Raw genomic sequence first — 24,753 nt, forward strand, 5'->3', positions numbered from 1 at the left:
ATGAGGGCCACAGAATAATGAACCAACTGTGAGGGCTCAGCGAGCAATTTGGAAACAGCACCATGCAGCGCCAGCAGCATTGTCAGCACAGTTGGCGCAGCACATTCATGTTTCGGAGGGTGGCGCGGCGCAGAGCTATGGGTGCAGCCCATTCGTGTTTAGAGGGGTGGAATGGCGATGGGAGAGACGTGTGCGAGGCTGGCATCCATCTCTCGTGAAGAGAAGCACGCAACAGCAGTTGGGGTGGTGGGTGATCGTGCAGCGGCTTGCATTTAACTTTTTCTTTTTGCTTTTCAAGGATTTCGCATTCCGTTATCTTCTGGCACGGGCACCCAATAGCCAGACTTCATCGTTATAACTGATAATGCGGCATGGGGACATTGTAGTAAGCGGGTTATTTCCCCATACAAAACAATGTTGACGGTGCAGCACTTTTTCACTGTTATAACCGATATATTGTTATAACCGATATATTGTTAAAACCGGTTTGTGACGTTCGAATGCATCTTCTATAATGTCTTTTCATGTAAAATGACGGGATGGTGGGGGAAAGTTGGAGTAGACTTGTGGTTGGCTTAGATAGCACAACAAGACAAGAACAAAGGCAAAGTGATCTGACTGTACAGCTCATGTCCTATTGGCTCATTCTTGCCTTTGCCCTCATCTTGCCATGCTAATACTTAAAGAAGCTGCTTTCTCTTATTTGCACTTCAATGCAGCATGACAGTGCATGGAGCCAATTTATAATGAGAATGAAACAACTTTCCAGTGGAATGCAGCATTGTAAATGTCCCTGGTGTAAACAAAGTTTCCCTAGTCTGTGCAATGTCTGGCCACTGGGCCTAACATCTTTCTCCTGCTAATGCTATGTCCAAATTCAAGGTGGAGCAGGTCAGAGAGAGGCAGAAAGACTTTAATGCAAAGACGAGAGAGAGGAACGGTTCAAGTAAAAAGCCTGTGGCCTTTCACCCACCTTTTGGGAAAGGGAATTAGGAGGAAAACCGACAGGAGGAGTATAGGAGGCAGCGTAAGCCAAGGAGATTGAAATCATTCTATAATGCAGGGTTTCACATGCACTGTTGACATCTGAACAGAATATTGTGCACACACTCTAGAATGATGTCAGCTCATTAGAAGCGGTGTTCCACTCCCCAGCCAGCCGACCTACAGTCAACACTGACTACCTGATCCCCATAACTTTGCCTGTGTTGCCACAAAGTGAAATAGACAAGCTTCGCATAAGAGCCCTCACTAAGTTAGTGCCATGCTCTCAATGCAGTCCGTTATGAACATCTGTACGTAACCATATTGCAACAGGTGGCATGTTAGATTACGTCTTTTGAATGTGAAATGCATTATCAGCATTTGTTTCAAGCAGATGTCACCACACTGAATCACAGGACTGAGAGAAAGTGCATTAGCGAGCTTTCCAAATGCTGCATGAGTACCATACTTTGTTGTGTAAGGCCCATCACCCCATCTTGAAACTAAAAATGTTGAATTTTTTACCAAACAGCTCTCCACAAACCTCCAGCAGCTTAACCTGGGCAATTGCAAGAGTAGAAGATGCTAAAAATACTGAATAAAAGATTACCTGTAGGGAATGAGAGGTTTCAGATTCTGGCATAGGATCAACCGCACAGTATGAACTGCAGAGTAGTAAACCTGACTTATGAAGGATGTGCATGCTATCCATCACCAGTAAAATGTTACGTGAATAAAGCACTGATGACATGGAAGACTATACACAATGTATTTACACAGTAGATTGAAACGCTGGCCAGTTTAGCTAACCGCTTGCACACGAGTCTCTTCATCGTCAGGACAACTGTGTTCCAACCTTTTCAATGAATGTGCTTACCAATATCATTTAAAGATAAAATTCAGGTTTTATAGGAGTAAATATATAACGAAAAACAAAAAGGTGTTCTTTTCTTTGATGAATTTGCCGAGTTCGACGATCCGATATTTTTTTTTCTTTTGCAGGCTTCCACAGCTCTGTTCTTAAAAATTCATTAGTGGCCGTATAGTAGGAATTCTAGGGTTTTACATGCCAAAACCACGATTTCGTCATGAGGCAAGCTGTAATGTGGGACTCTCGATTAATTCTGACCACCAGGGGATCTTTAACGTGCTCCCAATGTACAGGACATGGGCGTCTTTGCATTTCGCTCCCATCGAAATGCGGCCGCCGTGGCTGGGATTTGATCCCGCGACCTTGTGCTTAGCAGCACAACACCATAGCCACTAAGCCACCACAGCGGGTGCTGTATACTAGGGACCAATGTGGAAGAAAACACTAGATTCCCATTTAGGGCATCAAACGTCCATCTGCTGCATTGCAATCTAGAGGCCGATTAGCAAGCATTAGCAAGTGGATTCCAAAGCCACGCCTTTACAGTGATCGTTGCTCTAGCACAAATTAACTGTTCCCTTTAAGACTGGCACATGCATGAATTGTGCTAGACGGCCAGAAGATATTAAAAATGTAATTTATACTTTGCTTATAACTGCACTTAATCCAATGAGGTCCAAACCACAATGGTGAATTAACTTCACATTGCTAGGATGTCTTCCGCGAGAACAGAAAGCAGTGTCTTAGCAGACAGCAATGTCTTAGCAAGACATTGTCCTAGGTATGACATGAAAACAACCTTTGAATAATTAGCGCTCACACTTTAAACGCTCGTGAACCAAAAAAGCTCTGTGACAGATGCCTCCTTGTATACGACTACCACTATGACTGTAACTAATGTTTCTTTCTATTCTAATATTATTATTACTGGCACCTTATACTAATTTTTGTAGGTAAAAGCCAATATGCAAGCCAGCATGTTCAATGTGTGACATGGAGTATTTCAGCATTGTGTCACCAAACACACCACATCATACTGCCCTATTTGTTCTCTCAGGCAGTGAAATTGCAAGTCAGGTGTAGAAGCAGCATTATGACAAATTACACTCGAATCTTGTTAATTCGAACACATTTAATTTGAACTTTCGGTTTATTCGAACTGACCCTGTGGTCAAAGCTGTGTGTATTCCAGTGGGTGAAAACACCTGGTAATTCGAACGCACAAGCATTTGCAACGGTTAATTCGAACATACTGTGCTCCGACAATGCTCCCCACAGCGCACCAAATCACGCGGTGGAACCTCCGACTAGCATTCCTCTGACCCCGCCACAGATGAAAATTTTAGGAGAGACTTTTCAACGCCGCATGCAGAAAAAAAAAAAAAAAGGGCCGTGATGGAAATTTATGCACAGGAATGTGCAGGTGCGCAACACCGATTACTTCTGTTCATGACAGGTTAATGACTTATATTAGTGTTGCGGCACCGCCATGTCACTCATAGATGCTACCCCATAGATGTACTCCATAGATGGACCCCCAATGTATAAGAACGTCTGAAATTTCGGATGCAAGAAACCTTCGCCCTCCGACTTTTCAGACTTTTTGCCATGACCACAGGTCCGAAATGGCATTAATCGAAGCCACCACCACCATTTTGATTATACTATTAATAACTGACAGCAATTTGTAAATACGTGCGAATAAATCTTGAACTTCCCACATATGTGTTAGCTCAGTGCACAAGTGCCACTGCAGGTAAGTCCTCCATTCAATTAGCTTGCTTTAATTTGAAGTTCCTTTTTTTCGAACAAATTTTTTCACCCCTTCAAGTGCGAATTATTGAGATTCGACTGTATTTAAATCGCACCCAGGTTAACCTCAGTGATTTTTACCACAGGCAATTAACGGTCACCTTCCTGTGCAGTAAAAATACTGTCCTGAAGGTTCAATGGGTACACTCCCCTAACGGCAGTTCAGAAAGCAATAATATTTCTGCATTGTCAGTTTTCCATTGACAGATCACAACGTTCATCAGCAAACTGTAAGCGGATGTCTAAAAGCCACTGACCAAATGATGTGGACAAAATTTCTTCATTGGATTAGAATCTTCTCTTGTGAGCCTCCGATCATAAACTCTGAAAAATAAAATGCCATGATGCATCACCAAGTTTCAAACTCTTGGAAAGCATGGGCTTTCATTATCAGCGTGGATAAAACACAAAATCAGGGAAACGAGAAGCAGTGTTGACTCAGCTGTTGAAATGAACACTGCATCCATACCTGACATAGTGGTCTCGACCTCCAACGGCATACTCGTTTGGGTTGGCTGGGTTAATAAATATTGTGTAAAGGGGAACCTTCTTGTCATTTTCCTTTACTAAGACTAGTCTGAAAAACAGAGGAAGAAGTAGCGATTAGTTAATGAATACTTATTGCTAAACATAATGCAACACCACAATTTTAAAGGTTTAACCCTTTCTGGTTCATTTTTTTTTTTTTTTAAGTTGGATCGTGTTATAACGCAGCTGCATCCAACATGAAAATATTTTGTTATATCCGATCATCGTAATAAGCATATATTCGTTACACATTGATATCAGCAAACACATTTAGATTTGTTTCATTACAGTCAATCCCAGATATATCAAACTTTGATATATCGAATTATTGTCTATATAAAACAGTTGTAAAATCCCGTTGAAAATCCCATGAAAAAAAAAAAAAAATACAATGTCCTACGCCTACATCGCACTCCCACTCACCGCCACATTCGACATATTAAACGCTGTGCCGCATCGCGCCTCTGGAATTGCGCTTCTCCTAACGGAGACACAATCACTTCTTGCGACTTCAGAAATACTTAATGCCAACAAATTTGAAACGGCCCTGTTTTGGCAGATGCTGTCAAACAGGAGATGGAATCTGAAGGACATTACATGCCACAGGGAAAAAATTAGCAGGCTGCTCTCAGTTTCGCTTGACGCACCATGAATAATTTGTGCAAACTGCAGACGTTCATTATTGGCAAGAGCAGATCGCCACTCTGCTTCGAGGAAGCGAATGGCCTCCTGGTCCGATATGCATTCCACAAGAAAACGAGGACGACACTCCATTTTTTCCCTGACTGGCAGTGGGCATGACGTGCTGAACTAAAAATACTACGCTACTGGGTTTGTCTTTTTGTAGACAAAGGCTTTCTGCAAATGGAACTTCAGGATTCTGCGAGTGGCCAAAACAAATCCAACCCCAACCTCTACTTGGACGGATCTTTACATTACAGCTTTAGTTTAACAAAACCACTGCACACGATATCCACACTTTGCGGATAGATGCCCCTTCCACAGCAGCAGCGGCACAAAAGACTCATCGCTTCACAAATTCACGCGTTTCATTCATGCTCGCACGGTTACACGTCAGTGTGAACGGACTCAGATGTTCTGCAAGCTCAAATCCACTTTCAACACTACAAACGTTTGTGTACGTGTGGCAGTCACTGACACAGGGGCCAGAGGGGAAGTGCAGAAAACAAGGGGGCATTCAGGCCGCGAGGTGCCAAAGCACTGAGCAGCTCGCAAGAAGCTACACGGCGACTTTTTAGGGTGGTCAAGGAGCACGATCAACTGGTTCCCACAGGAAGTCAGTTCCGAAACCAGACAAGAGTCCCCCTGGCTTGTTGCCCACGTATGACTATCGGCTGGGCACATTTACACTCGATTCGCTGCGCAAGTGTACTGATAGCGCCACAGTGCGTATCCATACAGGCCAGTTTGCTTCTGCAGTGCGTCCATTTCTACCTTATCTTGAATAAATGCATGCAACGAGCACTTTAACGTGCACAAGGCGCACCGCAGCCTCGGGTCAGGGCAATGCGGGCTTTGAGGGTTGGCGTTGTGAATACCATTCCACAGCGCGAGCAACTTGCAACATTTGTAAGCAAGAAAGTAACCTTTTAGGCATTCGACACAGCCTTGGATAAGCGAATCAGCAAGTTTCCACTTTTCACAACTTCCGAGAAACTGTCTAAAATGTTCGGAGATCTAAGATGACCTTAAGAAAGGCATATTTTACATTTGAATTATCGATATAATGAACTATTTAGTGATCCTCTTCAAGTTCTATATATACGGGATCACATGCATATCCAATACAATTCAATATATCAGTGTTCATTATATTGATGTTCAATGTATTCTACGTGATTTATGGAGAAAAGGACAACAGACAATAACAGTTATTAAACAAATATAATTAAATATGCAATTAAGAGGTAACCACAAGGGCTTAGAGAAAAATAGGAAAAAATTACAGAGCAGCTTTTTGCGATATGCGAGAGCCATCTGTCACAAATTCAGTATCGTGCGAGGTGATTGTGGAGCGTCTAAATTCTATATTTCAATCGCAAGAGCACTAATTATTCAAAGATTGTTTTCATGCCATACCTAGGGCAATTTACAGACCTTAGGTGGCAGCCTCCAAAGTTGCAACTATGACGCCCAATCTCGGCTTGTGAAAACACACGGCCTCTTTTTTTTAAATCTCGGAACAAAATCTGTAGCACTAAGTTCACATAAATTATACAATTGGAGTTGCCCGCCCTCTGATTACTCAGGTTAGTGTTGACCTTTGTTCTTTTACATGTGCGATATTCCTTGTAAAGGAGTATAATTCCTACCATAGTTACTGGCCCAGGCATGGTTAATTGGCTATTTTCAATGCCAAGCTTGTTGGAAAAGTCACAAAACTAGATAGCAGCAGGACATCAACTCAAGAAGCTTACTTGTCGGGGCTGCTTTTCCGCAGATCAATGCCAAAAACATAAGCGTCTTCACCACAGCTGAGAACCGTGTGGGGTGAGTCGTTTTCAATGGCAAGCTGCAGTAGAGAACATAGATGGCAGTGACTACTTAAACGATTTAATAAACCGGAAACTGAGAACATGCACACAGAGATGACGCACTGAATTCGGTATGCACTTTGCCACTGTGTGCAGGCATTCTTGCTGCATTATCAAGTCCTGCCTTTAAAGGGCCTCTCACCAGGTTTGGGCATTGCAAACTGGCAAGTGTGGAAAGTAGATCATGTGCTGATGATCGTGTAAGCAAAATTTTTCGAAGGGCCGCATGGCGTGAAAGATAAATTTAAAATAAAAGCCTAAAAGCATAAATTTAAAATAAAAGCCTGTGCTCCCTTCCTCCCGAGAAAGCCCCCCCTTTCAGCCAGAGGGTCAGGGTGACATGCACAAATACCTCTACGTACGATCCACTGCCAGTAACATCAATAATTATGACACGTGACTTTGGTAAATAATTCAATGCAATGTAATTCATTGCAATGCAAAAAGAAACAGGTTAACAATAGAGGTGGGATTTGTGGTGTAATCACGACACGATACTTTATCTCATGCATAGGAGAAGGCAGGGAAGAAATGTCACCTGCGGATGCTAGTCGAGGCAGAAGCATCGCATTGGCAGTGAAACTCGCCTCTAGGCAGCATAGCAACGCAACACTTCAATTTCTCCCGTCTTCTCTAATAAAGAACCATTCAGAAAAGTTCTTGCAGTAAAATACTCCCTAGATGACACTCTGCAACTTCCAGCGTACTATAAGCTAAATTTGCAGAGGGGCCTGGTGAGAGGTGTGGGAATCCTCGTGTCCCATGACGGTTGCACATGTGGAAAACATGTTGGGCACAAACACCAGCAGGTTTGGGGAGAGGAGGGAAGCTTTCCTTTCGTGGGCAGAGCGCGGGAATTGCAAGCGCAAGGTCTGCCATGTGAAATTGCTCCGACATTGCCCGAGCCTTTTTCGTCTTTTGAGAGGAGCTTTGGCGATGTAAACTATAGCTGGCTGTCCTGAACTGCGAGCTGCAATCGTAATAAATGCTATAGTAAATATGGTTGTAGACTATTGTTTCCTTGAGCTTGTATCAGACTGTGGTTGATCAGCGGGTGTGTGCCAACCACAATGTGCAGTGGGCCGAGGCGTAGTGCCGTTGGCGCACCCTTATCCCTACGGGGGCTGCTTAAGTGTCCTACAAAAAAACATTTGAGGATGCAGCAAATGTCTTGCATCAATCTGAGTTTTGAGAGGGTTATGTCTAAATTTTCAATGTTCAAGAAACCTGAATACTCTGCCGCCAAAGTATACCACCTCATGGCGAGCTCGTGTGGTAGCTTCAAGACAACATCATATGTCGAATATTTACGTCTTGCCTGGCTTACGCCTCCTCTCACAGTAAGTGGTTTTTTCCGTGGTATTGTAGAAGGGTAATTAATACAGCTAAATATAATGTTTGCCTTTAGTGTCCCTTCAGAGTAGAGCTACAGTCAAACCTCAATATATCAAACATGGATATATCGAATTATTGCGTATATCGAACACTTTCTATATCATCTGGAAAATTGCATGCATTTTTAATTTTTTATTTCGAACGGGGTCAGACGTAAAATGGATATATTGAACTCCGCCACTCCAGACCACATGTACTCTGCTGACAGGCGGTCAGCTTTCCCGCAACACTCTCGAAGATAGCGGTGGCGCAATGGGCGTTCCCGACTGCTGCGAACTGTAGCTGAACACACTGATCACACCGAGGGCGCCATTGGAACGTAGCAGCGTACACATGCAACGGCTTGGCTAGTTCAACGTCAACAACGCATTGCATTTGTCGCACAGACTCCTTCTCGGTGCCACGCTCAGTGCCTGCTGAGCCTGACGAAAACTGGCGGTTTGCATACACAATGACACACGACGGCCCATGCTCACTGGGCTCAATAATAGACGCCTTGGCAGATGCCACTTCATACTCTGTTATTGAAAGCGTTTCAAAATGCTTCGAATGACGGACGTGGAGATCGCAGCAGAAGTAGCAGTCAAACAAAGACGCTGCCAAGGTTGATCCCGCAAGCGCCGATGTTGCCCCGCTCCCGACTTCAACTGGGGCTGTAGCTGCTTTGCCTTTGCCCCTTCTACGCCGCTACTGCGGTGCAATAGAGGGCGCCAGCCCATTGCTTGTGGATCATCTAGACTATGTTGAGGGCTCTGTGTTTAAGCACGGGGCTGTCAACAAAAAGCAGGCTACACTGCTGCAGTATTTACAGCCAAATAAATAAATACTTTTTGTGAAGCTTCAAGTGAGTACAGTCGAACCTACTTATAAATACATTCAAGTGCCATGAAAATTCCGTTGTTATAACCGATAATTGTTATAATCGGGTTGCATGAAAAAAAGAAATCAGAATGGGGGTGGACATAGCTGTTCCGAGAAAATTATAATGGCAGGGAGGCCAGTTCTCCCCACCACTTTCCTCCATCCGGCTTCTGATTGTGTTAACTAGTTTGACTGTTTAACTCTGCTTCATGCGCGCTCCAATCGCGTGTTGTTAACAAGCTGTGGCTGTCGGCGTTCAAGAATGGCACTGCTGTAACTGCAAACAGGGGTCATGGGTCAAGTGACACATAAGCTCCACCGAGGCATCACTTTGATGGCCTCAAAAGGCACCTTTTAAATAATGCAGGAAGGTTGCCGCGGCAGATCGCCACAAGCATCTCGCCCCGTACTTCCTTCTGGCTTGCATGAGAAAACTGCATGTCCGTCAGCCTTGCTTGATTTATGCGAAGCTTGCCAACATCCTTCTCCAAGGCATCCACGTGCTCCACATAGTGAAGCGGAAGGTACCCCTTGCAAAAACAAGCCCGTGAGGGATTGCATAATCTACAAGACCTCCCGCGGGGACGATGTTGAGGCAGCCTGCCCTACATCGCCCTGCTGCATCAGCGCTGCCGTTGTGGCCATCACTGTTGCTATCTGTTGCAAGCACTTTATGGCGATTGCCTCATCAGTTAAGAGCACTTTGTTGCGCTTTCTTTTTACCGGCAACGTTGCGCACTACCGATGAGCAGCGGGTGGATCAGCCACGTTCTGTTTCGGCGGTGAGTCAAACGAGGCTGAGAGACTATGTGGACAGGAACGACTTTGATGCAACGAACAAAGACAAGCACGAGCGACTTAATCCGTTAGCATAATTGCGCAGAATGAGGGCTCAGCCATAGAGGCCTAGCAAGCAATCTGGGAGCACCACCGGCATTTTACACCGGTAGTGTTGTCAGCGCAGTTGTGGCAGTCCATTCATGTTTCGGAGGGGCGGAAGGGCGACGGCAGAGATGCGCGTAAAGCTGGTGTGGATATCTCATGGAGAGAAGCGCGCGGTGGCAGGCAGGCGATTGGGCAGCAGCTTGCATTTCACTTTTTCATTTTTCTTTTCAAGGGTTTCGCATTCCATTACCTTTCGGCACGGACACCTAGCAGCCAGACTCGTTGCCATGCTGCAGTATCGTTACAACCGATAATGCAGCATGGGCACAATGTAGTAAGAGGGTTATCTCTCCATAGAAAACATACAAAAGTTGGCGGTGAAGCAGCTTTTCATTGTTACAACCGATATAGTGTTAAAACCGGTATCGTTGTAAGTGGGTTCGACTGTATTTACTGCGCCACAATTGAGGCACGATTGGGGATCATTATTCGGAGCATGAATTCGGTTCCGCCACGCGCGATTGGCCTAGGCTATTCCGACTTTGCGCGGCGGACGAAGCCGGCGCGGCCTAGGCTAATTGCATACAGCCCAACCAAACGCATGCTCCCCGCTTACGAAGTCAATGGGGTCTAGGCCAAAAGCGCGCGGTGCAACCAAATGTGTGCTTCGAACAACGATCCCCGATAGCACCCTTGGTTCATTGATTGATTTGCAGAAGTTCATGACGCATTTTTTTACATGATTTTATATGCTAAATTCTAGCCATATCAAACTATTTCACGATCACCGCGCTGTTCGATATATTGAGGTTCAACTGTATAAGAATTCCATGACCATCCCTCAGAAATAACATAGACGGAAAGAAGCAGCAGAGGGGCATGGCAGAGGGTAGTAGGAAGCTTATCTTGACAGAGCAGCGGCTAACGCCATTAAAGCTACTTAACTGGCCAGATAAGATAGACTTGCTGTAGAATGTCTTTATTCCTTTTCTTCTTCTTTATATTGCTCAAATACATATAAAATGCAACATTAAAGCATTTCTCTAAAAACTAAGTGTGATATTATAGATCAGAAATATTGTTGAGCAGCTATTTATAGGTAAATGTTAGGTCAAAACTATTGTTTGGCACTTGCTTTCACAAGGTCAATGTGTGCTCTTGAGATCCACCTCTATGGAGATAAAAAATAAGAGTGTGCTTAAACAAAGGACACAATTTTCGCATTGGTGAGAATATGACCACCACATGCGCTAAGAAGAGATCACTGAGGCATTCGGATTTAGTCACAAAACATCTGCTGCTTCTCACAGTCGCCATTTTTATCGAGATTGTACAGCCCCATGACAAGTAGCAACCGCCTTAGGTACAACTGCAATCGGCAATGAGACATGAGGGCAATTGTGCTCGAACATAACAGAAGCTTGATATGCCACATAATTGGTCTAACACAAGGCCAATACTGAAGAGGTTTTTTTATCACAGTGTTTGTACATCATTCTATCTCAAGTGTTTTTTAACTGAGACGTCAGCCATTGCAGATTAAATGGCAAGTAAAGTGACAACAAATTGGGATGCTTTCATGTCCTACCTTTAATTCCACAGGGCCAGATAATTCAACAAGTCCTTTTGGTGCTACCATAAGGGTGATATGAACAGTAGTCGATTGTGACATCAAGTTCCTCTATTTCATTTTGCGGCGGCAAATCATTGTCAAAACGAAAAGGCACCACTGACCACATATAAAGATAAACACAGACAATAACCTGTCTGTGCTTTTATCAAGTCAACAATGCCTTCTTCTTTAAGCTGCAGAATGTAAGAAATTAGGCTGCCTAACTGGAAAGGTTCACTAGAGGCAACTTTTTTTTTTTTAATGTTGGAAAGCGAATTGACCTCTATTGAAGCCGATCTAAGAGAGTGCCTTCCTGAGCAAACTGGGGGTGCAAATGAGGCAGAGTCACTGTGCATAGCACTCATGTCCCCCATACGTGAGGAGAACAGGAGCATTGAACTGTTTACATCTTTTGACTGCAGTATCTTTGAGATCGGCCCACATATTTAGATAACACATGCCCGTGGGAATGACCCATGAAAGAGGCTAGAGGCATGCACACCTAACACAGAAAAATGAGGGTAACTCACAGAGAAAGTTACGGAATTCGCGATGCCCACAGTCAATAGAGAGACATGTTCAAAATTTTTTTAACCTCTTAAGAACTCAGACTATGGGTGTACTGAACTAATACCTAATGAAGATGCACATACAGGGTCATAAAAACTGTGCTATGTATTACAAGAGCCACAGAAAGACAAAGCAGTGCACACATATAGAACAATGAGTGCAACAGGTATGCTTCTTTGTCCCCGTATTTGCACTGTACTGCTTTCCATGTGCATTGGGTGCAGGTTTAACCCTTTGACGGTTTTTGCCGTGCATGTACAGCGGCGGTTTTCTGTCCCACAAGGTCTTTGCCGTACGGGTACGGTTTCGATCCTCCGTTTGAAATTTCGCGCCATAATGACGATACAGGCTTACTGGGAGGTGCTGCCACTTCTTAGGACTTACAAGAAGCGTTTGAAATTTGTGCTACCTTCTTGGGGAGATAAACAGAACTGGCTTCTAGCTTCAGCGTGTCGCGCAGACTGCGGCAACACCCCTTTTGCGGTTTCGGTTTCGCCACGTGATCGCAACGGAGGCGCGCGAAACGTCATTTTTCTCTTTGTCGGCACTCTCTTGCAGATGTGGTGGAAGTTGATTTCTATCTTGATTGGCGCTGCTCTTAGCTAGTTTGTAATCGCCGCTCGCGAGGTATTCTCGCTCTCAGCGGCAACGCGCTTTCGGTTCCGCCGCAACGGAGGCGCGCGAAACGTGATTTTTATCTTTGTCGGCACGCTATCGCAGGGGCGGCGGAAGTTGATTTCTATCTTGATTGGCACTGCTCTTAGCTCGTTTATCACCGCCGCTCATGAGGTATTCTCGCTCCCTGCGGCTGTGCGGAGACTCGTGTTTCAAGGAGTACCACACTCTGAAATACTATTGAACATTTTGCAGTTCTGAGTGATGCCGACACCAAAATACTGTTCCTAATTTTTTTTTTACTATTTATTCCCGACTTTATACATCTTGTACATTCAAGATCCGCAATAAACTAATTTGACCACCCGGGAAAGTTTTCTTCAAAATAATTCGACCCTCAAAGGGTTAAGAAACCCTGGTGGTCAAAATTAATCCGAATCTAATACAGCATGCCTCGTAATCACATCGTGGTTTTGGCACGTAAAATCCCAGCATTTATTTTACCTTAACGAAATCAAAGCTGGTGAGTGGTGCCCTGGAATGCAATGCCTATAATGGTGCCACAGTGAAACAGGGCTCTCACTTTGCGCCGCCTGAAGCAGGGAACGGCGGCACATTTGCGTTATCAACTATTAAAAGCGTGCAGCATGCTTCCGAGGGCACAGACACCCGTCTTCACCTGTCTGTTTCACAGACAGGTGAAGATGCTTATTGCAATAGGGTTGGAGGAGATGGCCGTGAATGCGGTGCCATGAATAGGAGACCGACGGAGTGCACACCGGCATTTTCACAAAATAAAGCTAGGGATGTGACCACGACGCCTAGATGTTCTAACGTAATAGCTTTTGAGCACATGCTCAAAGAACCTGTCTGTGCCAAATTAGAAAGAAATCACCGCTTCTTTTAACTAATTTATTACAGAAAAAACTTGGTTAAATCGAGTTCGGCCAAGTTTGTTTTGTTAATGCGGGTTGATACTAACACTGAACCCTATGGGTACCTGCCAGGGAATGGAAATTTCTTTTTTACACTGGGAACTTCGTAAAATCGGGTTTCGCAAGATCGAGCTTTAACTGCACCTGGTAATAAAGCCAATATAACTGAACCACTTCTGCTTTATCAAGAGAAAGATGTGGCTAATAGGACACATTAGGCTGACATCTATGCATTAAAAAAATGGTCTGCATACCTTCATGCTGTAATTCACTTGTAATTGTTAGCCAAGTACTAAATGCGTGTTGCCCTTAACAGTGGACCATACAGCACACCTAGTAAACCAGAGGGCAGTATTCTCAGGCGATCACTTTCGGGGATACAATCACTTTCGCTAGGTTTTGCGCAACTCGCCACCAGACATGACGAAGTATAAGGCCAACAGCGTTCCTGGCATTGCGAGAAGACGGCAAGGTTGGCACGGAGCCACGAACACTGTCAGCCATACACGTTGACATGTCCGGTGCTGGGTAACGCAAGATCTAGTTGAAGTGAGCGTATACCCACAAGTGACTACAGCCCCAGAATAGCTTCCCATGAATCTTTCTGTAATATGGGGCACGCAACTAAGTGTGGCACATTCTGCAACGAGCCTTTACCTTGTGAGCGGTAGCCCTATGCTGAGCAAGTCTCCTGGTTGTCTTGCAGACACCCGTCGAGGATAGTTCCGCCAACCGAACCAGGCCATCGCGGGCACAGCTCACTATGTAGCAGTCGCCAGTCATGGGAACAAACTTGGCCTGTACGGGGAAGGGAAAGGAGAGGGAACACAACAAGTTCAAGAGCCCTGGCTGTTTAGCAGGTGGAGCTGCTTCAAGCCTTGCAAAGTGGTTTTTGAACCAGCAGACACAAACATAAAAAAGCAGCACAGGACTCATGAAGCGCTTCGTGTGGATCTTATAAGCCAAAAATGTGAAGCAAGCACACAGATACGCCAAGCTTCCCTCCAAGGCCTCCTCGCCCAGTGCAGTCTGAGCCTTTCTCCCCGCCGCACTCTCATTTGCTGCAAAACCATGAACGACAGCCTTCATGCTCACAAAATGCCTGTGGTAGTATTCGACTGCTCGTAGCCCCCAGCAAGACTCAAGTGGAAGAGGTACTTCCGAGAACTGTTTATTGAAAGTGCAAATGTGACAGGGTGCCTTTAGGAATAGCTTTTCTGCAGCGATGAGCCCATTCACATCATTGGATGCCTTTCGGACTTCCTCACAAATATGATGTAACCCATGAGCCAGGCACATGACGCGTAGCACTTGCGTGCAGAAACGAAATGAGGCTGGCTTGTGCATATAACGTGCTGCATCAGTGTACAGTAGCAAGACCTTGCTGTCAACAAGTCCAGATGAATAAAGCGACTTCAACGAAGCATTGACAAAGTATGCCATTGTCTCACTATTTGTTTTCTCAAGAGGCTTCGAGGTCACTAAAAAAGGTTTTGTGTTCTTGCCTTCAGCTAACAAAGTGAAACCAAAACAAAACCCGGTAAACAGCATTTTTAGGCCCTACAACCAAATTAGGAGTGACTGAAATAAGCACTTAGGGCACAATTAAAGTGCATTTAAAGTGCCTAGAATGACTTAATTCATGCTTATATATCAAGATGGCACGCTAAAAACATAAGGGAAAAAAATAGGCATTTTGCCTGAAAGTCCCTTTTCTGCTGATCCTTCTCAACAAATTTGTCTCACTAGTTTGGTAGACATCGCACTGCAGTTCATCAAAGTGTTCATTATCTCGGAGGTTGTGTAAGTTCCTAACACTCTAAATTGTTAATACCATAGCTCGTGCTCTTCAACTGAGGAACTGAAAAAGTGCAGGATGACTGTAAACGAGCCCATTTGGTGTGCGACGATGGAGCAAATAACTGCACCTTTATAGTTTCCGAAGAATGAAAAGAAGGCAGTATCACAGAAAGAAAAGCCACTTCATAAAGAATGAGTTGGGTCACTTATATCTCTCTCTGCAAGAGGTGCTTTTATTCAAGGATAAGTAGATAAGATGTGGCTGTCTGGGCACTTCAACCATAATCATTTCAGGTCCGGCACACACCTTGTCCATGCTTGTATGGCAAAGAAAGAAAAAAAGAAAGAGAGGGCATGATACAAGCACACAAAATACAGCAGCAAACTACCTCTGTTAACTTCAGAGTGCCCAAGACCTACGTGCAGTAAGGCCTTACACATTCCCAATTACGTATAAGGTCGCTGAATCTCCATCCCACTCATGATAGCAGGACATTCAGCACACTTATGTATAGTACTGAGTCTCCTCAGCTGTTGCAGTATTTACTTGTGTAAGAGACACCCTCGCATAACATCCACATCCCCAACTTTCAAGGTCGCAGACTTTAAGAAGTGGAGGAGGAAGGGGAAAAAGATATTGCAGTTCGAACAAATTGCATTTGGTATCAGCTGACACTGTTGCAGAGCGTTTTAAAGTTATTGAAATGCCTAACAGCATGAATGGCACAGAGAATGATCATCTTTGGGAGCGTTCCAATAGGGTTGTAAGCTCCAGTGATGATGGGAATGACATTGAGAGCAGGAGCAATGAAAAATTAAGTGGAACTTAAGCTAAATATGAATGCAGTATGTAGCCAATGTTCAAATTACTGTGTACACCATTCCCGAGTAGTCACACACCCAGCTTGTGTAAGATCAGCATATCGCCAAGATTCCATTACACACAAAAAAAAAAAAGTGGGTATTAGGGTACATTGTATTCCTGTGGTTATGTGAAAGTTGTATTGGAGAAACTTAACCAGAAAGGTGCTGGCTCAGCTGCTGCGCACGCTCCGCAAGCGTGGTGAAATCTGTCTATTGCAGCTGCACTGTTGCAGTTATGCAATGCTGCCTTGCTGCATACATTACCACCTTTACACGCCATGTCACCATGTAGTTCCTCCCCACAAGATAACTTTCCCTGCAACGACTATGCACAAATCTTGCGATGCTCCCTGGCATGTCGTCATACTCAACTCCCCATAAACAACACACAATAAATGTCCGTCCACGTCATGTCGCGTCGCTTAGTGGTTAAGTAGTAACAACAGCAAAGATGTGCAAGAAGCTTTGTACTTCTTGTGGTTAGGACCAGCTCCCTGTCTGTTCCTTTTCTGTGTGAGGTGTCTTTTAGCAATAGTCCTAAACAAGAACACTTCGTGCTTCAGCCTGGTCCACTCTGTCACCCACAGCTGCCCCACCATTACAAGTCCCACATACAGGTTGGGTACAGTACAACCTCGTTAAACCGTACCTGCTTAAAGAGTAGTTTCATTTTAAGAGTAGAAAAGTCAAATCCCCGACTCAGCGACCATCGAACATAATGCATTTTGTATTCGGATAAACCATACCAGCTTATCGCGCATGTATCGATTAACACATAATGTTTCGACTTTTTGTCGCGCAATCACGACGGTTCGTCGTTTCCATCGGGCGGCCTGGCAGAACAAGAAGCCTCAGAGATCAGAACAATGGCCTCCAAGTGCCCTGTGCATTTGCGCGTGAAGCCACAACATCAACATCATTTGGGCACCTTGCCAGAGAGCGTTGTGGTGTCGTGCAAGCTAAAACTCGCGTCATGCCAAAACTCGGATGAAAAATACCGGGTGCTCAGCATAGAAGAAAAATTGGACATCGTTCATGCTATCGAACGTGGCACGAAGAAGTCGGCGCTGGCACGCGACAGGTGGAGGTCTACCGCTGACTATGGTGTGTGGCATTTGGAATGTGAAGAAGTTGCTTGGCAGCGCTGCTGCGACCGTGAAGAGATGGCTACGAGGTTAGACTTTCTGCCATCGTTGGCTCTGTTGTTGCCGAAGTGTCACCGAACGACTGTGACGAGGACAACACGGAAAGCCTCAGCACGGGAGATTCAGGCCTGGCAGTGGCAGAAGCTTTGCGTTACATCAGCCTCATGAATGCATTCGTCGCAACGAGAACAGCAACTCACAATGAAAAAGGCGCCCCGCGACTTCTGCAGTGCTACCGCACTCGTGCCCGAAAAATATGCAATGCCAACGAGGAATCTGAGATGCGAATGTTTGCCGAGAAATAGGGTCTGGCAGAAAAGCTGGCTCGCAGCTTCAGTAGGTTTGAGGCCGCTGTCGTTGCTGCTAGGCCACGGCGACATCAAATGAAAATAACATTTTTGTTGCGCGATGTGAATAAATACTGTGTTTTTGCCTTTTCATCGCACTCTCTTAGTTTCATTTGAGACAGGTAAGTGGGTGACCTCATGCTATTTCGGTTAAGCAGTACTACCGTATAGTATGTACTTTTTCTGAGCTCCAGCCAACTATGGTTTAACAAGGGTTCACTGTATAAAGATTATAAACGGGGATAAGGTGCCTCAGAAAGGCTGGCCAATGTTTCGCTAGGAGGACCTACCTTCGTCAAAGGCCTTTGACGAAGATAAGTCCTATCCCTGTTTATAACCTTTATACCACAGTGTGCTACTTTATCGATTGACCCCATTCTTGATTTTGAAGCACATACAAATTGCAATTTATAAAAAAATCGGGGTTAAGTGCAGACAGCAGTTTCAGAGTCATGATCATGCCGATGCATACTCCACCCCTTTGTTTTGGTTGGACCTTAGTGCTGCTTTTATATTGTGCAATTTCTTTTTATTTGAAGTGCTCTACAGTTACTGCGGACCATGGAATCATCCAAATTAACCAGTGTGCAACCCGAAATATTTGAGTGCATTTGATGCCACAGAACAATGTGCATTTGCTAGAGGTATGTCAAGTCTTGATTAGGGCATCTAGTTAACACCTCAATGGATCTTGATGATTTTAGCCAGCCATAAGCAATAGTGGCTTTCTGACTTATGATGAGCCAACTTTACCATGGGTATTTTGCCACTTTATGAATGGCTTGCTTGCATGCAGGAAAAACATTTTTTTATTTATTTATTTTTTCGCAACATACACATTTTATCCTCCTCATTTTCTTTATTTTGCCTTTCCACACTACACATTAGCCCCTTAGGAGGCTGATGCGATTTCCCTGCCTTCTGAAAACACCCAAAGATATCAGACTTTCCAGAAGTTGACTAGTTTAAGCATAAACATGCGCTGCCAAGGCAAGCTATGTTACCACAACACATGCGATGCCTCTTAGCGCATGCAAATTACCAGTCATAAATTCAAGCCCACCAAAGAATAAATACAGTGGAACCCCGTTCATACGTTTTTCACCGGACCGAGGAAAAAAAACGTAACAGCCGGGAAAACGCAACAGTGAGGAAAGCTCCGAAAATGAATTAAAAAAGTGCAGCTTCAACTATAGACAATTTGTTTCCACAGAGTGCGCTTAGAACGTTAAAAAGTCTAGAATGATGGCTTGCCGTTTCTTTCGCTCGCTAGAAATCAGCACACGTTTCTCAATAGCCTGGAAGGCCGCATTGCTGTCAGCGTCGCTGTGAGGTGCGACGTACCTGCGGAGGTCCAGAGCCGCGACGGCTTTTCCAAAGCTAGGATTTGGAAACTCCCCGGCATCATGCGGCTCGTGCTCCTCGTCGTCACCGCGCCACGGCAATGGCAACGGACGAAGGAATATCCGCAGGAAATTTTGCCCTCTTTGGCGTAATCATGCTAACGTGCTAACGATTGTTTAGTATTGCTGTGCAGCGCGCGCGACCGAGCAGCCCGGTTGCGCGCAGCGCGGCATGGTTTCGCGAGAAATGTAAACAAGAGAGGAGAGCTGGCCCGACAGGCGGAGCAACGCCAACATCCGGCTTCCCTTTAGCTATAGCTTCACAAAGCGTGATGTGAGGGCCTCTCCCGAGTTTCCTTCCTCCGTGAGTCGACCCGTCCAACAAACCATGCGGTGACCGTAATCACAATGATGATAGTGAGAGCATTTTTCACGAATGGCCATCTAGTGGTGGCCTCTCGAACTGGCGTGCGGCTTCTTGCAGCCAGTTCCATAGCCAAGCCCGGCCAAGCCCGGTCAAAACTCGTCAAAAGCCAAAATGGCGGTTGGAGCGCGTTGCCTACTTTAGCCCAGGCGGGTTTGGGTTGCGACGCATCATGCGGGAACGTTTTCACAGCTACGACGTAACAGCGGGGTTCCTTATACATTGGATCCTATGGAAGCTGTGCCGGGACCGGATGAAAACGACGTAGCAGCCGGGAAAACGCAGCAGTGAGGAACGTAACAGCGGGGTTCTACTGTATAGCAATGCAATGCTAGATCCTGTTACACTCGGAGTATAATGTTGGCATACGATTCACACTACAAATGGGGGGGTGGGGGTGGGGGTGGGGTGGAGAGTTTACCACACCAAGCACAGCCTCTTCTCGCACCTGAAACACATTGCTTCGGTGGCCACTGTCGTACTTGAGCACGGGTTCGCCGGTGGCCCAATCCCAGATGACGACGCTGAGGTCATCCGATCCACTGGCCAGACGAGTGCCTGTTGAGTTGAAGTGCAGGGCATTGACACACCCGTCGTGGGCGTGCATCTTGTACATGAGCTCCAGTCGCTCCACTATGCGCCGGCTGCCGTAACAGTCCAAGCGAAACTTGTCCACATGTGATGTGGCTGCTGGCCGGCCATACTCGCGTTGCGTCAGGGCATCCCAGACCAGCCACTTGTATGCAGGTGCAGGGGTGTTTGGCGTCGGGTCGTAATTGCCCTCCAAGCTCTCTGCGTCCTGCACATGACACGAAAGGTGCGGTGACTGCCAGGCAAAGCTCACAGAGTTTCTATGAAGTGTATTTGGTAGTGCGTGCTCTAACCTGCCTTCATGGTAAACATGCCAAGACACTCTGCACAGCATTGTTAGTCATTAAAGGCAAAATGCAATGAAATTTTACTTTGACTAAACTGGTACCAAGTGAGAGCATCATCATCATCATCATCATATTTTACTGTCCACTGCAGGGTGTTAAGAACGGCCAGCTGCAGTGCAAGTTTGCCAGCCTTTTACGCCAGCGGTGGCAACCTCATTTTGGAACGCCGACACCAACCTCTAGCCACGGCGTGACTAAGTCGACTTTGTGTCGGGAACAATGCGCGCATCCTCCACTCTCCGTCGCTTCAGCTAGGATGCGTTCGATGAAGTAGGCTTTGTGCGCAACACAACAACGCGGACCTGACCTGCTACGGGTGGGGGAGTTGCCGCGGGAAAGCCGACGAAGGCTTCTTCCCAGGTGCCGACCAAGACGCAAGACAATGTGCTACCCGGCTCAGAGTTCTACGAAGCCCCTCTGACGTCGGCTCCGGACCATTACACCTGTGTGTGTGTGCGGCACATGTATGTAAGCCCCCATCCTCCTCCAAGTCAATAGACCTCATCCTCCTTCAAGTCGAGAGCCCGCCTCCTCCAAAAGGGCGAGTCATCTACAATGACGTCGAACTATGAAGTCGAGCGGAGTGCATATAAGCAGCGATTGTCGGCTGCTAGTGGGTGCTCGTTATCATGCTAGAAATGTACTCGTGAGCTGCGTGCTCGTTGTCGTGCTAGAAATGTACTCGTGAGCTGCGTGCTCGTTGTCGTGCTCGAAATGTACTCGTGAACTGTGTGCTCGTAAGCTGTTTGCTGTATGTTAGTCTTGCGGGCTTCATTTGGGAGTCACACTAGACTGTCGATGTATGTCTTGTCTAAGATGTAAATAATGTAAATAAATCCTGTTCACCTAGTTCCTCCCAAGTTCATCCCTATAGCTACGACTGCCAAATATTACATCTGAATGGCAGCGGTGAGATCGGCCTACAGCTCGTAGATCGTCTGACAACTCTAACAAATGGTGGCAGCGGCGAGATCATCTGACGAATCTAACAAGGGCGAAGGCCTCTTCCAGCCATGTCCAATTGCCCCTACCTTGGCCTAGCAGATACCGTTTGCTGGTATCTCTATTGAATCAAATGCCTTTTCATACTCCACGAAAGCCATATAGAGTGGTTGATTGTACTCCACAGATTTCTGAAGCGAGAGTGTACAGGGTGCTTTTTTTTTTTTTGAACAATACAGATTTTTTATAGAAAGGCTATAAACACAGCGAATGCGGCATTCTTGGAGGTGTTCCTAATAGGGGTGGACATACTTTGCCGCTAATAATGTGAGCTTCAGAAGACTAATAAAGGAACATTTATTTATTTACATTCTTATTAGTGTCATAGCGGCAGTTGTTTAAGTGGCAAATTCGAAGGCAGTCACACTCTTAATTTTTTTAACATCTTGAACATCCCAAGTAATTTGAGATATTTATCATCAAATTTCAAAAGTAAATCCAGGCAATATCAAAACCGTGCGCCACGGGGGTGCAGGAAAGATGGCCCCAGCTATCATATCACACCGAGATGGCCCGTGACAACATGCCTGAGAAAGTTCAAAACGAAACATTTCAGCCAGTCGCAGCAGCTACTTACACGGCACGCTCTGCCTGGCTAGCATGAGCAGCTGTGTCAGGATTTCCCACAGCATGCCATAATTCAAACTTCACCCCACACTCCTTGCCTTCTGATGCGCAGCGGGACACATTCAGTCTCGATATTGCTTTGATTGAGCTTTGGAATTTGATGACAAATAGTGCAATTTTCAAGATTATTAAGAGATGGCTGTGCATGAAAATGTCACTGCCTCCAAATTTGCTATTTAGATAACGGACCCCAAGGTACCAATAAAGAAACTTAATGATTTCTTATTAATTGGTCTTCAGAAGCTAACATTATTAGTGGCAACATCTGTCTGCCTCACCTAGCAACTCGTCTTCAAGAACGTAATGAACTCGTCTTCAAAAAATAATGAGCAACTCAATGGCTGTGGTCATTACCTGTTTATAAAAATCTGTATGGTCTAAAAAAAGAAAACACTCTGTACATATACTATATAAATGCAAAATGAATGAGTTGGCAAATGAAGTGTGTGTTGCAAGCTTCGTGAACCTGAATTAATGTGTGTGAGGTTAAGAAACCATGAGTGGCACAAGAAGTGAAATCACGAATCCCTTTAGTTCATAAGTCACAACTTTATGGGAAATACAGTTAAAATGTGGATTAAACTTAGACGGAATTCAGATATTCTCATGCATTTTTATTTTTAATGTACTTTTAGCACAGCCCCCTGATCCTTCCATCATACATTAGACTATCAGACATCATTAGACTATTAGGCTTCTATCATACATCAAGACTAGGTTGCCTTTAAAAAAAATGGCAACTAGTATTTAAATATAAAAGATAGTGCTACTGAGTGTCTTTATAGATTTACAAAAATAGAACACAGCAGGAGAAATCATTGCCTTTGAACAGCTTCATCAGTTCATACAGTTATTAACACAAATTAGCTTACATGTAATGAGCAATGTATGTAACTGCACAAAATATCAACTAAAAGCAAAAAAGAAATAAGCAAATAGTATACACACACGAGACATTCCAAAAATGATACCATGACAATCATACCTCCTCTCTGTCATCTTGGCTCATGTGGAAAGTATCATCACTGTTTATGGAGATATTGTCATCAGAGTCTTCGGTGAAAAAGCTGCTGCTTCCACCTCCTCTGGTTGTGTCACCACTGGTGTCTTCAGACGTTGAGCCCGACCTTCGTGTCCGACCCAGCAGGTTGAGCAGCCTGCGCTTTTTCTTTTCCTCTGTTTTCTGCTTCTTCTCCTCTGGAAAACCTAGGAAAAATGAAGATGAAGTCTTAGCTAGTGCGAAGGTAACGAAATATTAAGCACAGCGAGACACACAGTTGCACATGAACAGTCTGCACGTCACTTTGACTCGAACCCAGTCTCAAACCAAGGAAAAGAGAGGGGGGCACTATCATAAAATATATGGTGAATGGGGAAGGGGGGGTTCATTTGCATGTCTTAAAGAAGGGGTGGGAAAGGGTGCCTCCTCTGGATCTGCCAGTGGTCAAAGGTCTTGTAGTGCCACCATAACTGTGGTGATGACAAGGTCGAAGTTTGCCTTGCTTGTGAGGAGAACATGTGCAGCGCCTGACTGGATGATCGCCATCACATAATTTCCTCAGTCTACGATCATCCTGCCTGCATCCATGGCTAGGCTGGCTCCAGCAACGAACATAGGTGCTCATCACTACTCAGCCACCAAAGTCTCAACGCTTTAAGTGCCATGAAAAGCTACCTATGGAAGATCAACACCCTGCAATCAACACTGTGCTTGCATCCAAAGAGAGTTATTGAGCCTCTATGAAAGCAACCCAGTTACTTACATTATGACTGGGGATGGTATGCAGCATCACCACCGAGACCCATAAACAAAGCAACAGTGTACACAGTATAAACACAAGCGAATTGCCAAAATAAACTTGCTCCAATCAAGTGCCCCTTCGGTGTCCTTAAACAATCAGGAGACTTCCAAGACTATGGTTGGAGATCAACAATTGAAACTTTAACATAAACAGAATTAATTTTTCGTAAAACTTGACAATGCAGCCGCAAAATCATAGAAGACTGAGTTAGTAAACTTTAAGCAAAACTTGGGAGAGCTGGCACGTTTGTATTAAAGGGCCCCTCACCAGGTCTGGCCATTTTGAACTTCTAAGCACAGTGCATACAATGCATGCTAATGATCATGCCTGCAAAGTATTACACTGCTATGCGCCGTGCAAAAAGCTGAAATTCCAAACCAAACGCTGCGCGCCCTTCTCCTCGAGGGTGCTGTGCCCCCAGTCGGAGAGCCAACGTCAATTGTACGAATGCACTTACGTAAATGGCAGCACATTATTCAGTGACACGTGACTTCGAGAATTATTAAAGGCAGCATCAGTTAGTTCTTTGATCTGTTGCTTCAAGAGACAATTTAAAGTTTAGAGAAATAATAAAACCTACAAACCAAATGTCTGTGAGTCTTTGTTTTACTCCATGCCATAGCAAGGGGGACGTACTTCCGTTTCGTCTGCTTGTTCCCACGTCGTTCTCACGCGTAGAAAACGAACTATTTGCCATTTTCTACTGGGTTCAGAGCACATGATTGTGCGCTTTGATCTGCTTGCGTCTGCCTCACTGCTCCAGCTCCGTTATGGGAGAATGCAGGGAAGGACATTCGCTAGCAGAGGCTAGACGGGGGTAAGTGGAAAGAGTGTCTAC

The 24,753-nt window shown here is 45.1% G+C and overlaps 1 protein-coding gene across 3 annotated transcripts in view; it reads right to left on the bottom strand.

Annotated features, from left to right (window-relative positions):
* LOC126530851 (DDB1- and CUL4-associated factor 8) overlaps positions 1-24,753 on the bottom strand; it is a 47,999-nt gene that overhangs the window by 18,542 nt on the left and 4,704 nt on the right. For all 3 annotated transcript variants that reach the window (XM_050178154.3, XM_050178155.2, XM_055070828.1), the window contains exons 3-8: positions 23,099-23,319; positions 19,995-20,345; positions 14,281-14,421; positions 6,634-6,728; positions 4,137-4,244; positions 3,925-3,991 (exon numbers count right to left, since the gene is read on the bottom strand). In XM_050178154.3, coding sequence (XP_050034111.1) covers positions 3,925-3,991; positions 4,137-4,244; positions 6,634-6,728; positions 14,281-14,421; positions 19,995-20,345; positions 23,099-23,319 — 983 coding nt within the window. The remainder of the gene's footprint in view (positions 1-3,924; positions 3,992-4,136; positions 4,245-6,633; positions 6,729-14,280; positions 14,422-19,994; positions 20,346-23,098; positions 23,320-24,753) is intronic.

Source organism: Dermacentor andersoni, chromosome 5, assembly GCF_023375885.2.
Source record: "Dermacentor andersoni chromosome 5, qqDerAnde1_hic_scaffold, whole genome shotgun sequence".
Lineage (NCBI taxonomy): Eukaryota > Metazoa > Arthropoda > Arachnida > Ixodida > Ixodidae > Dermacentor > Dermacentor andersoni.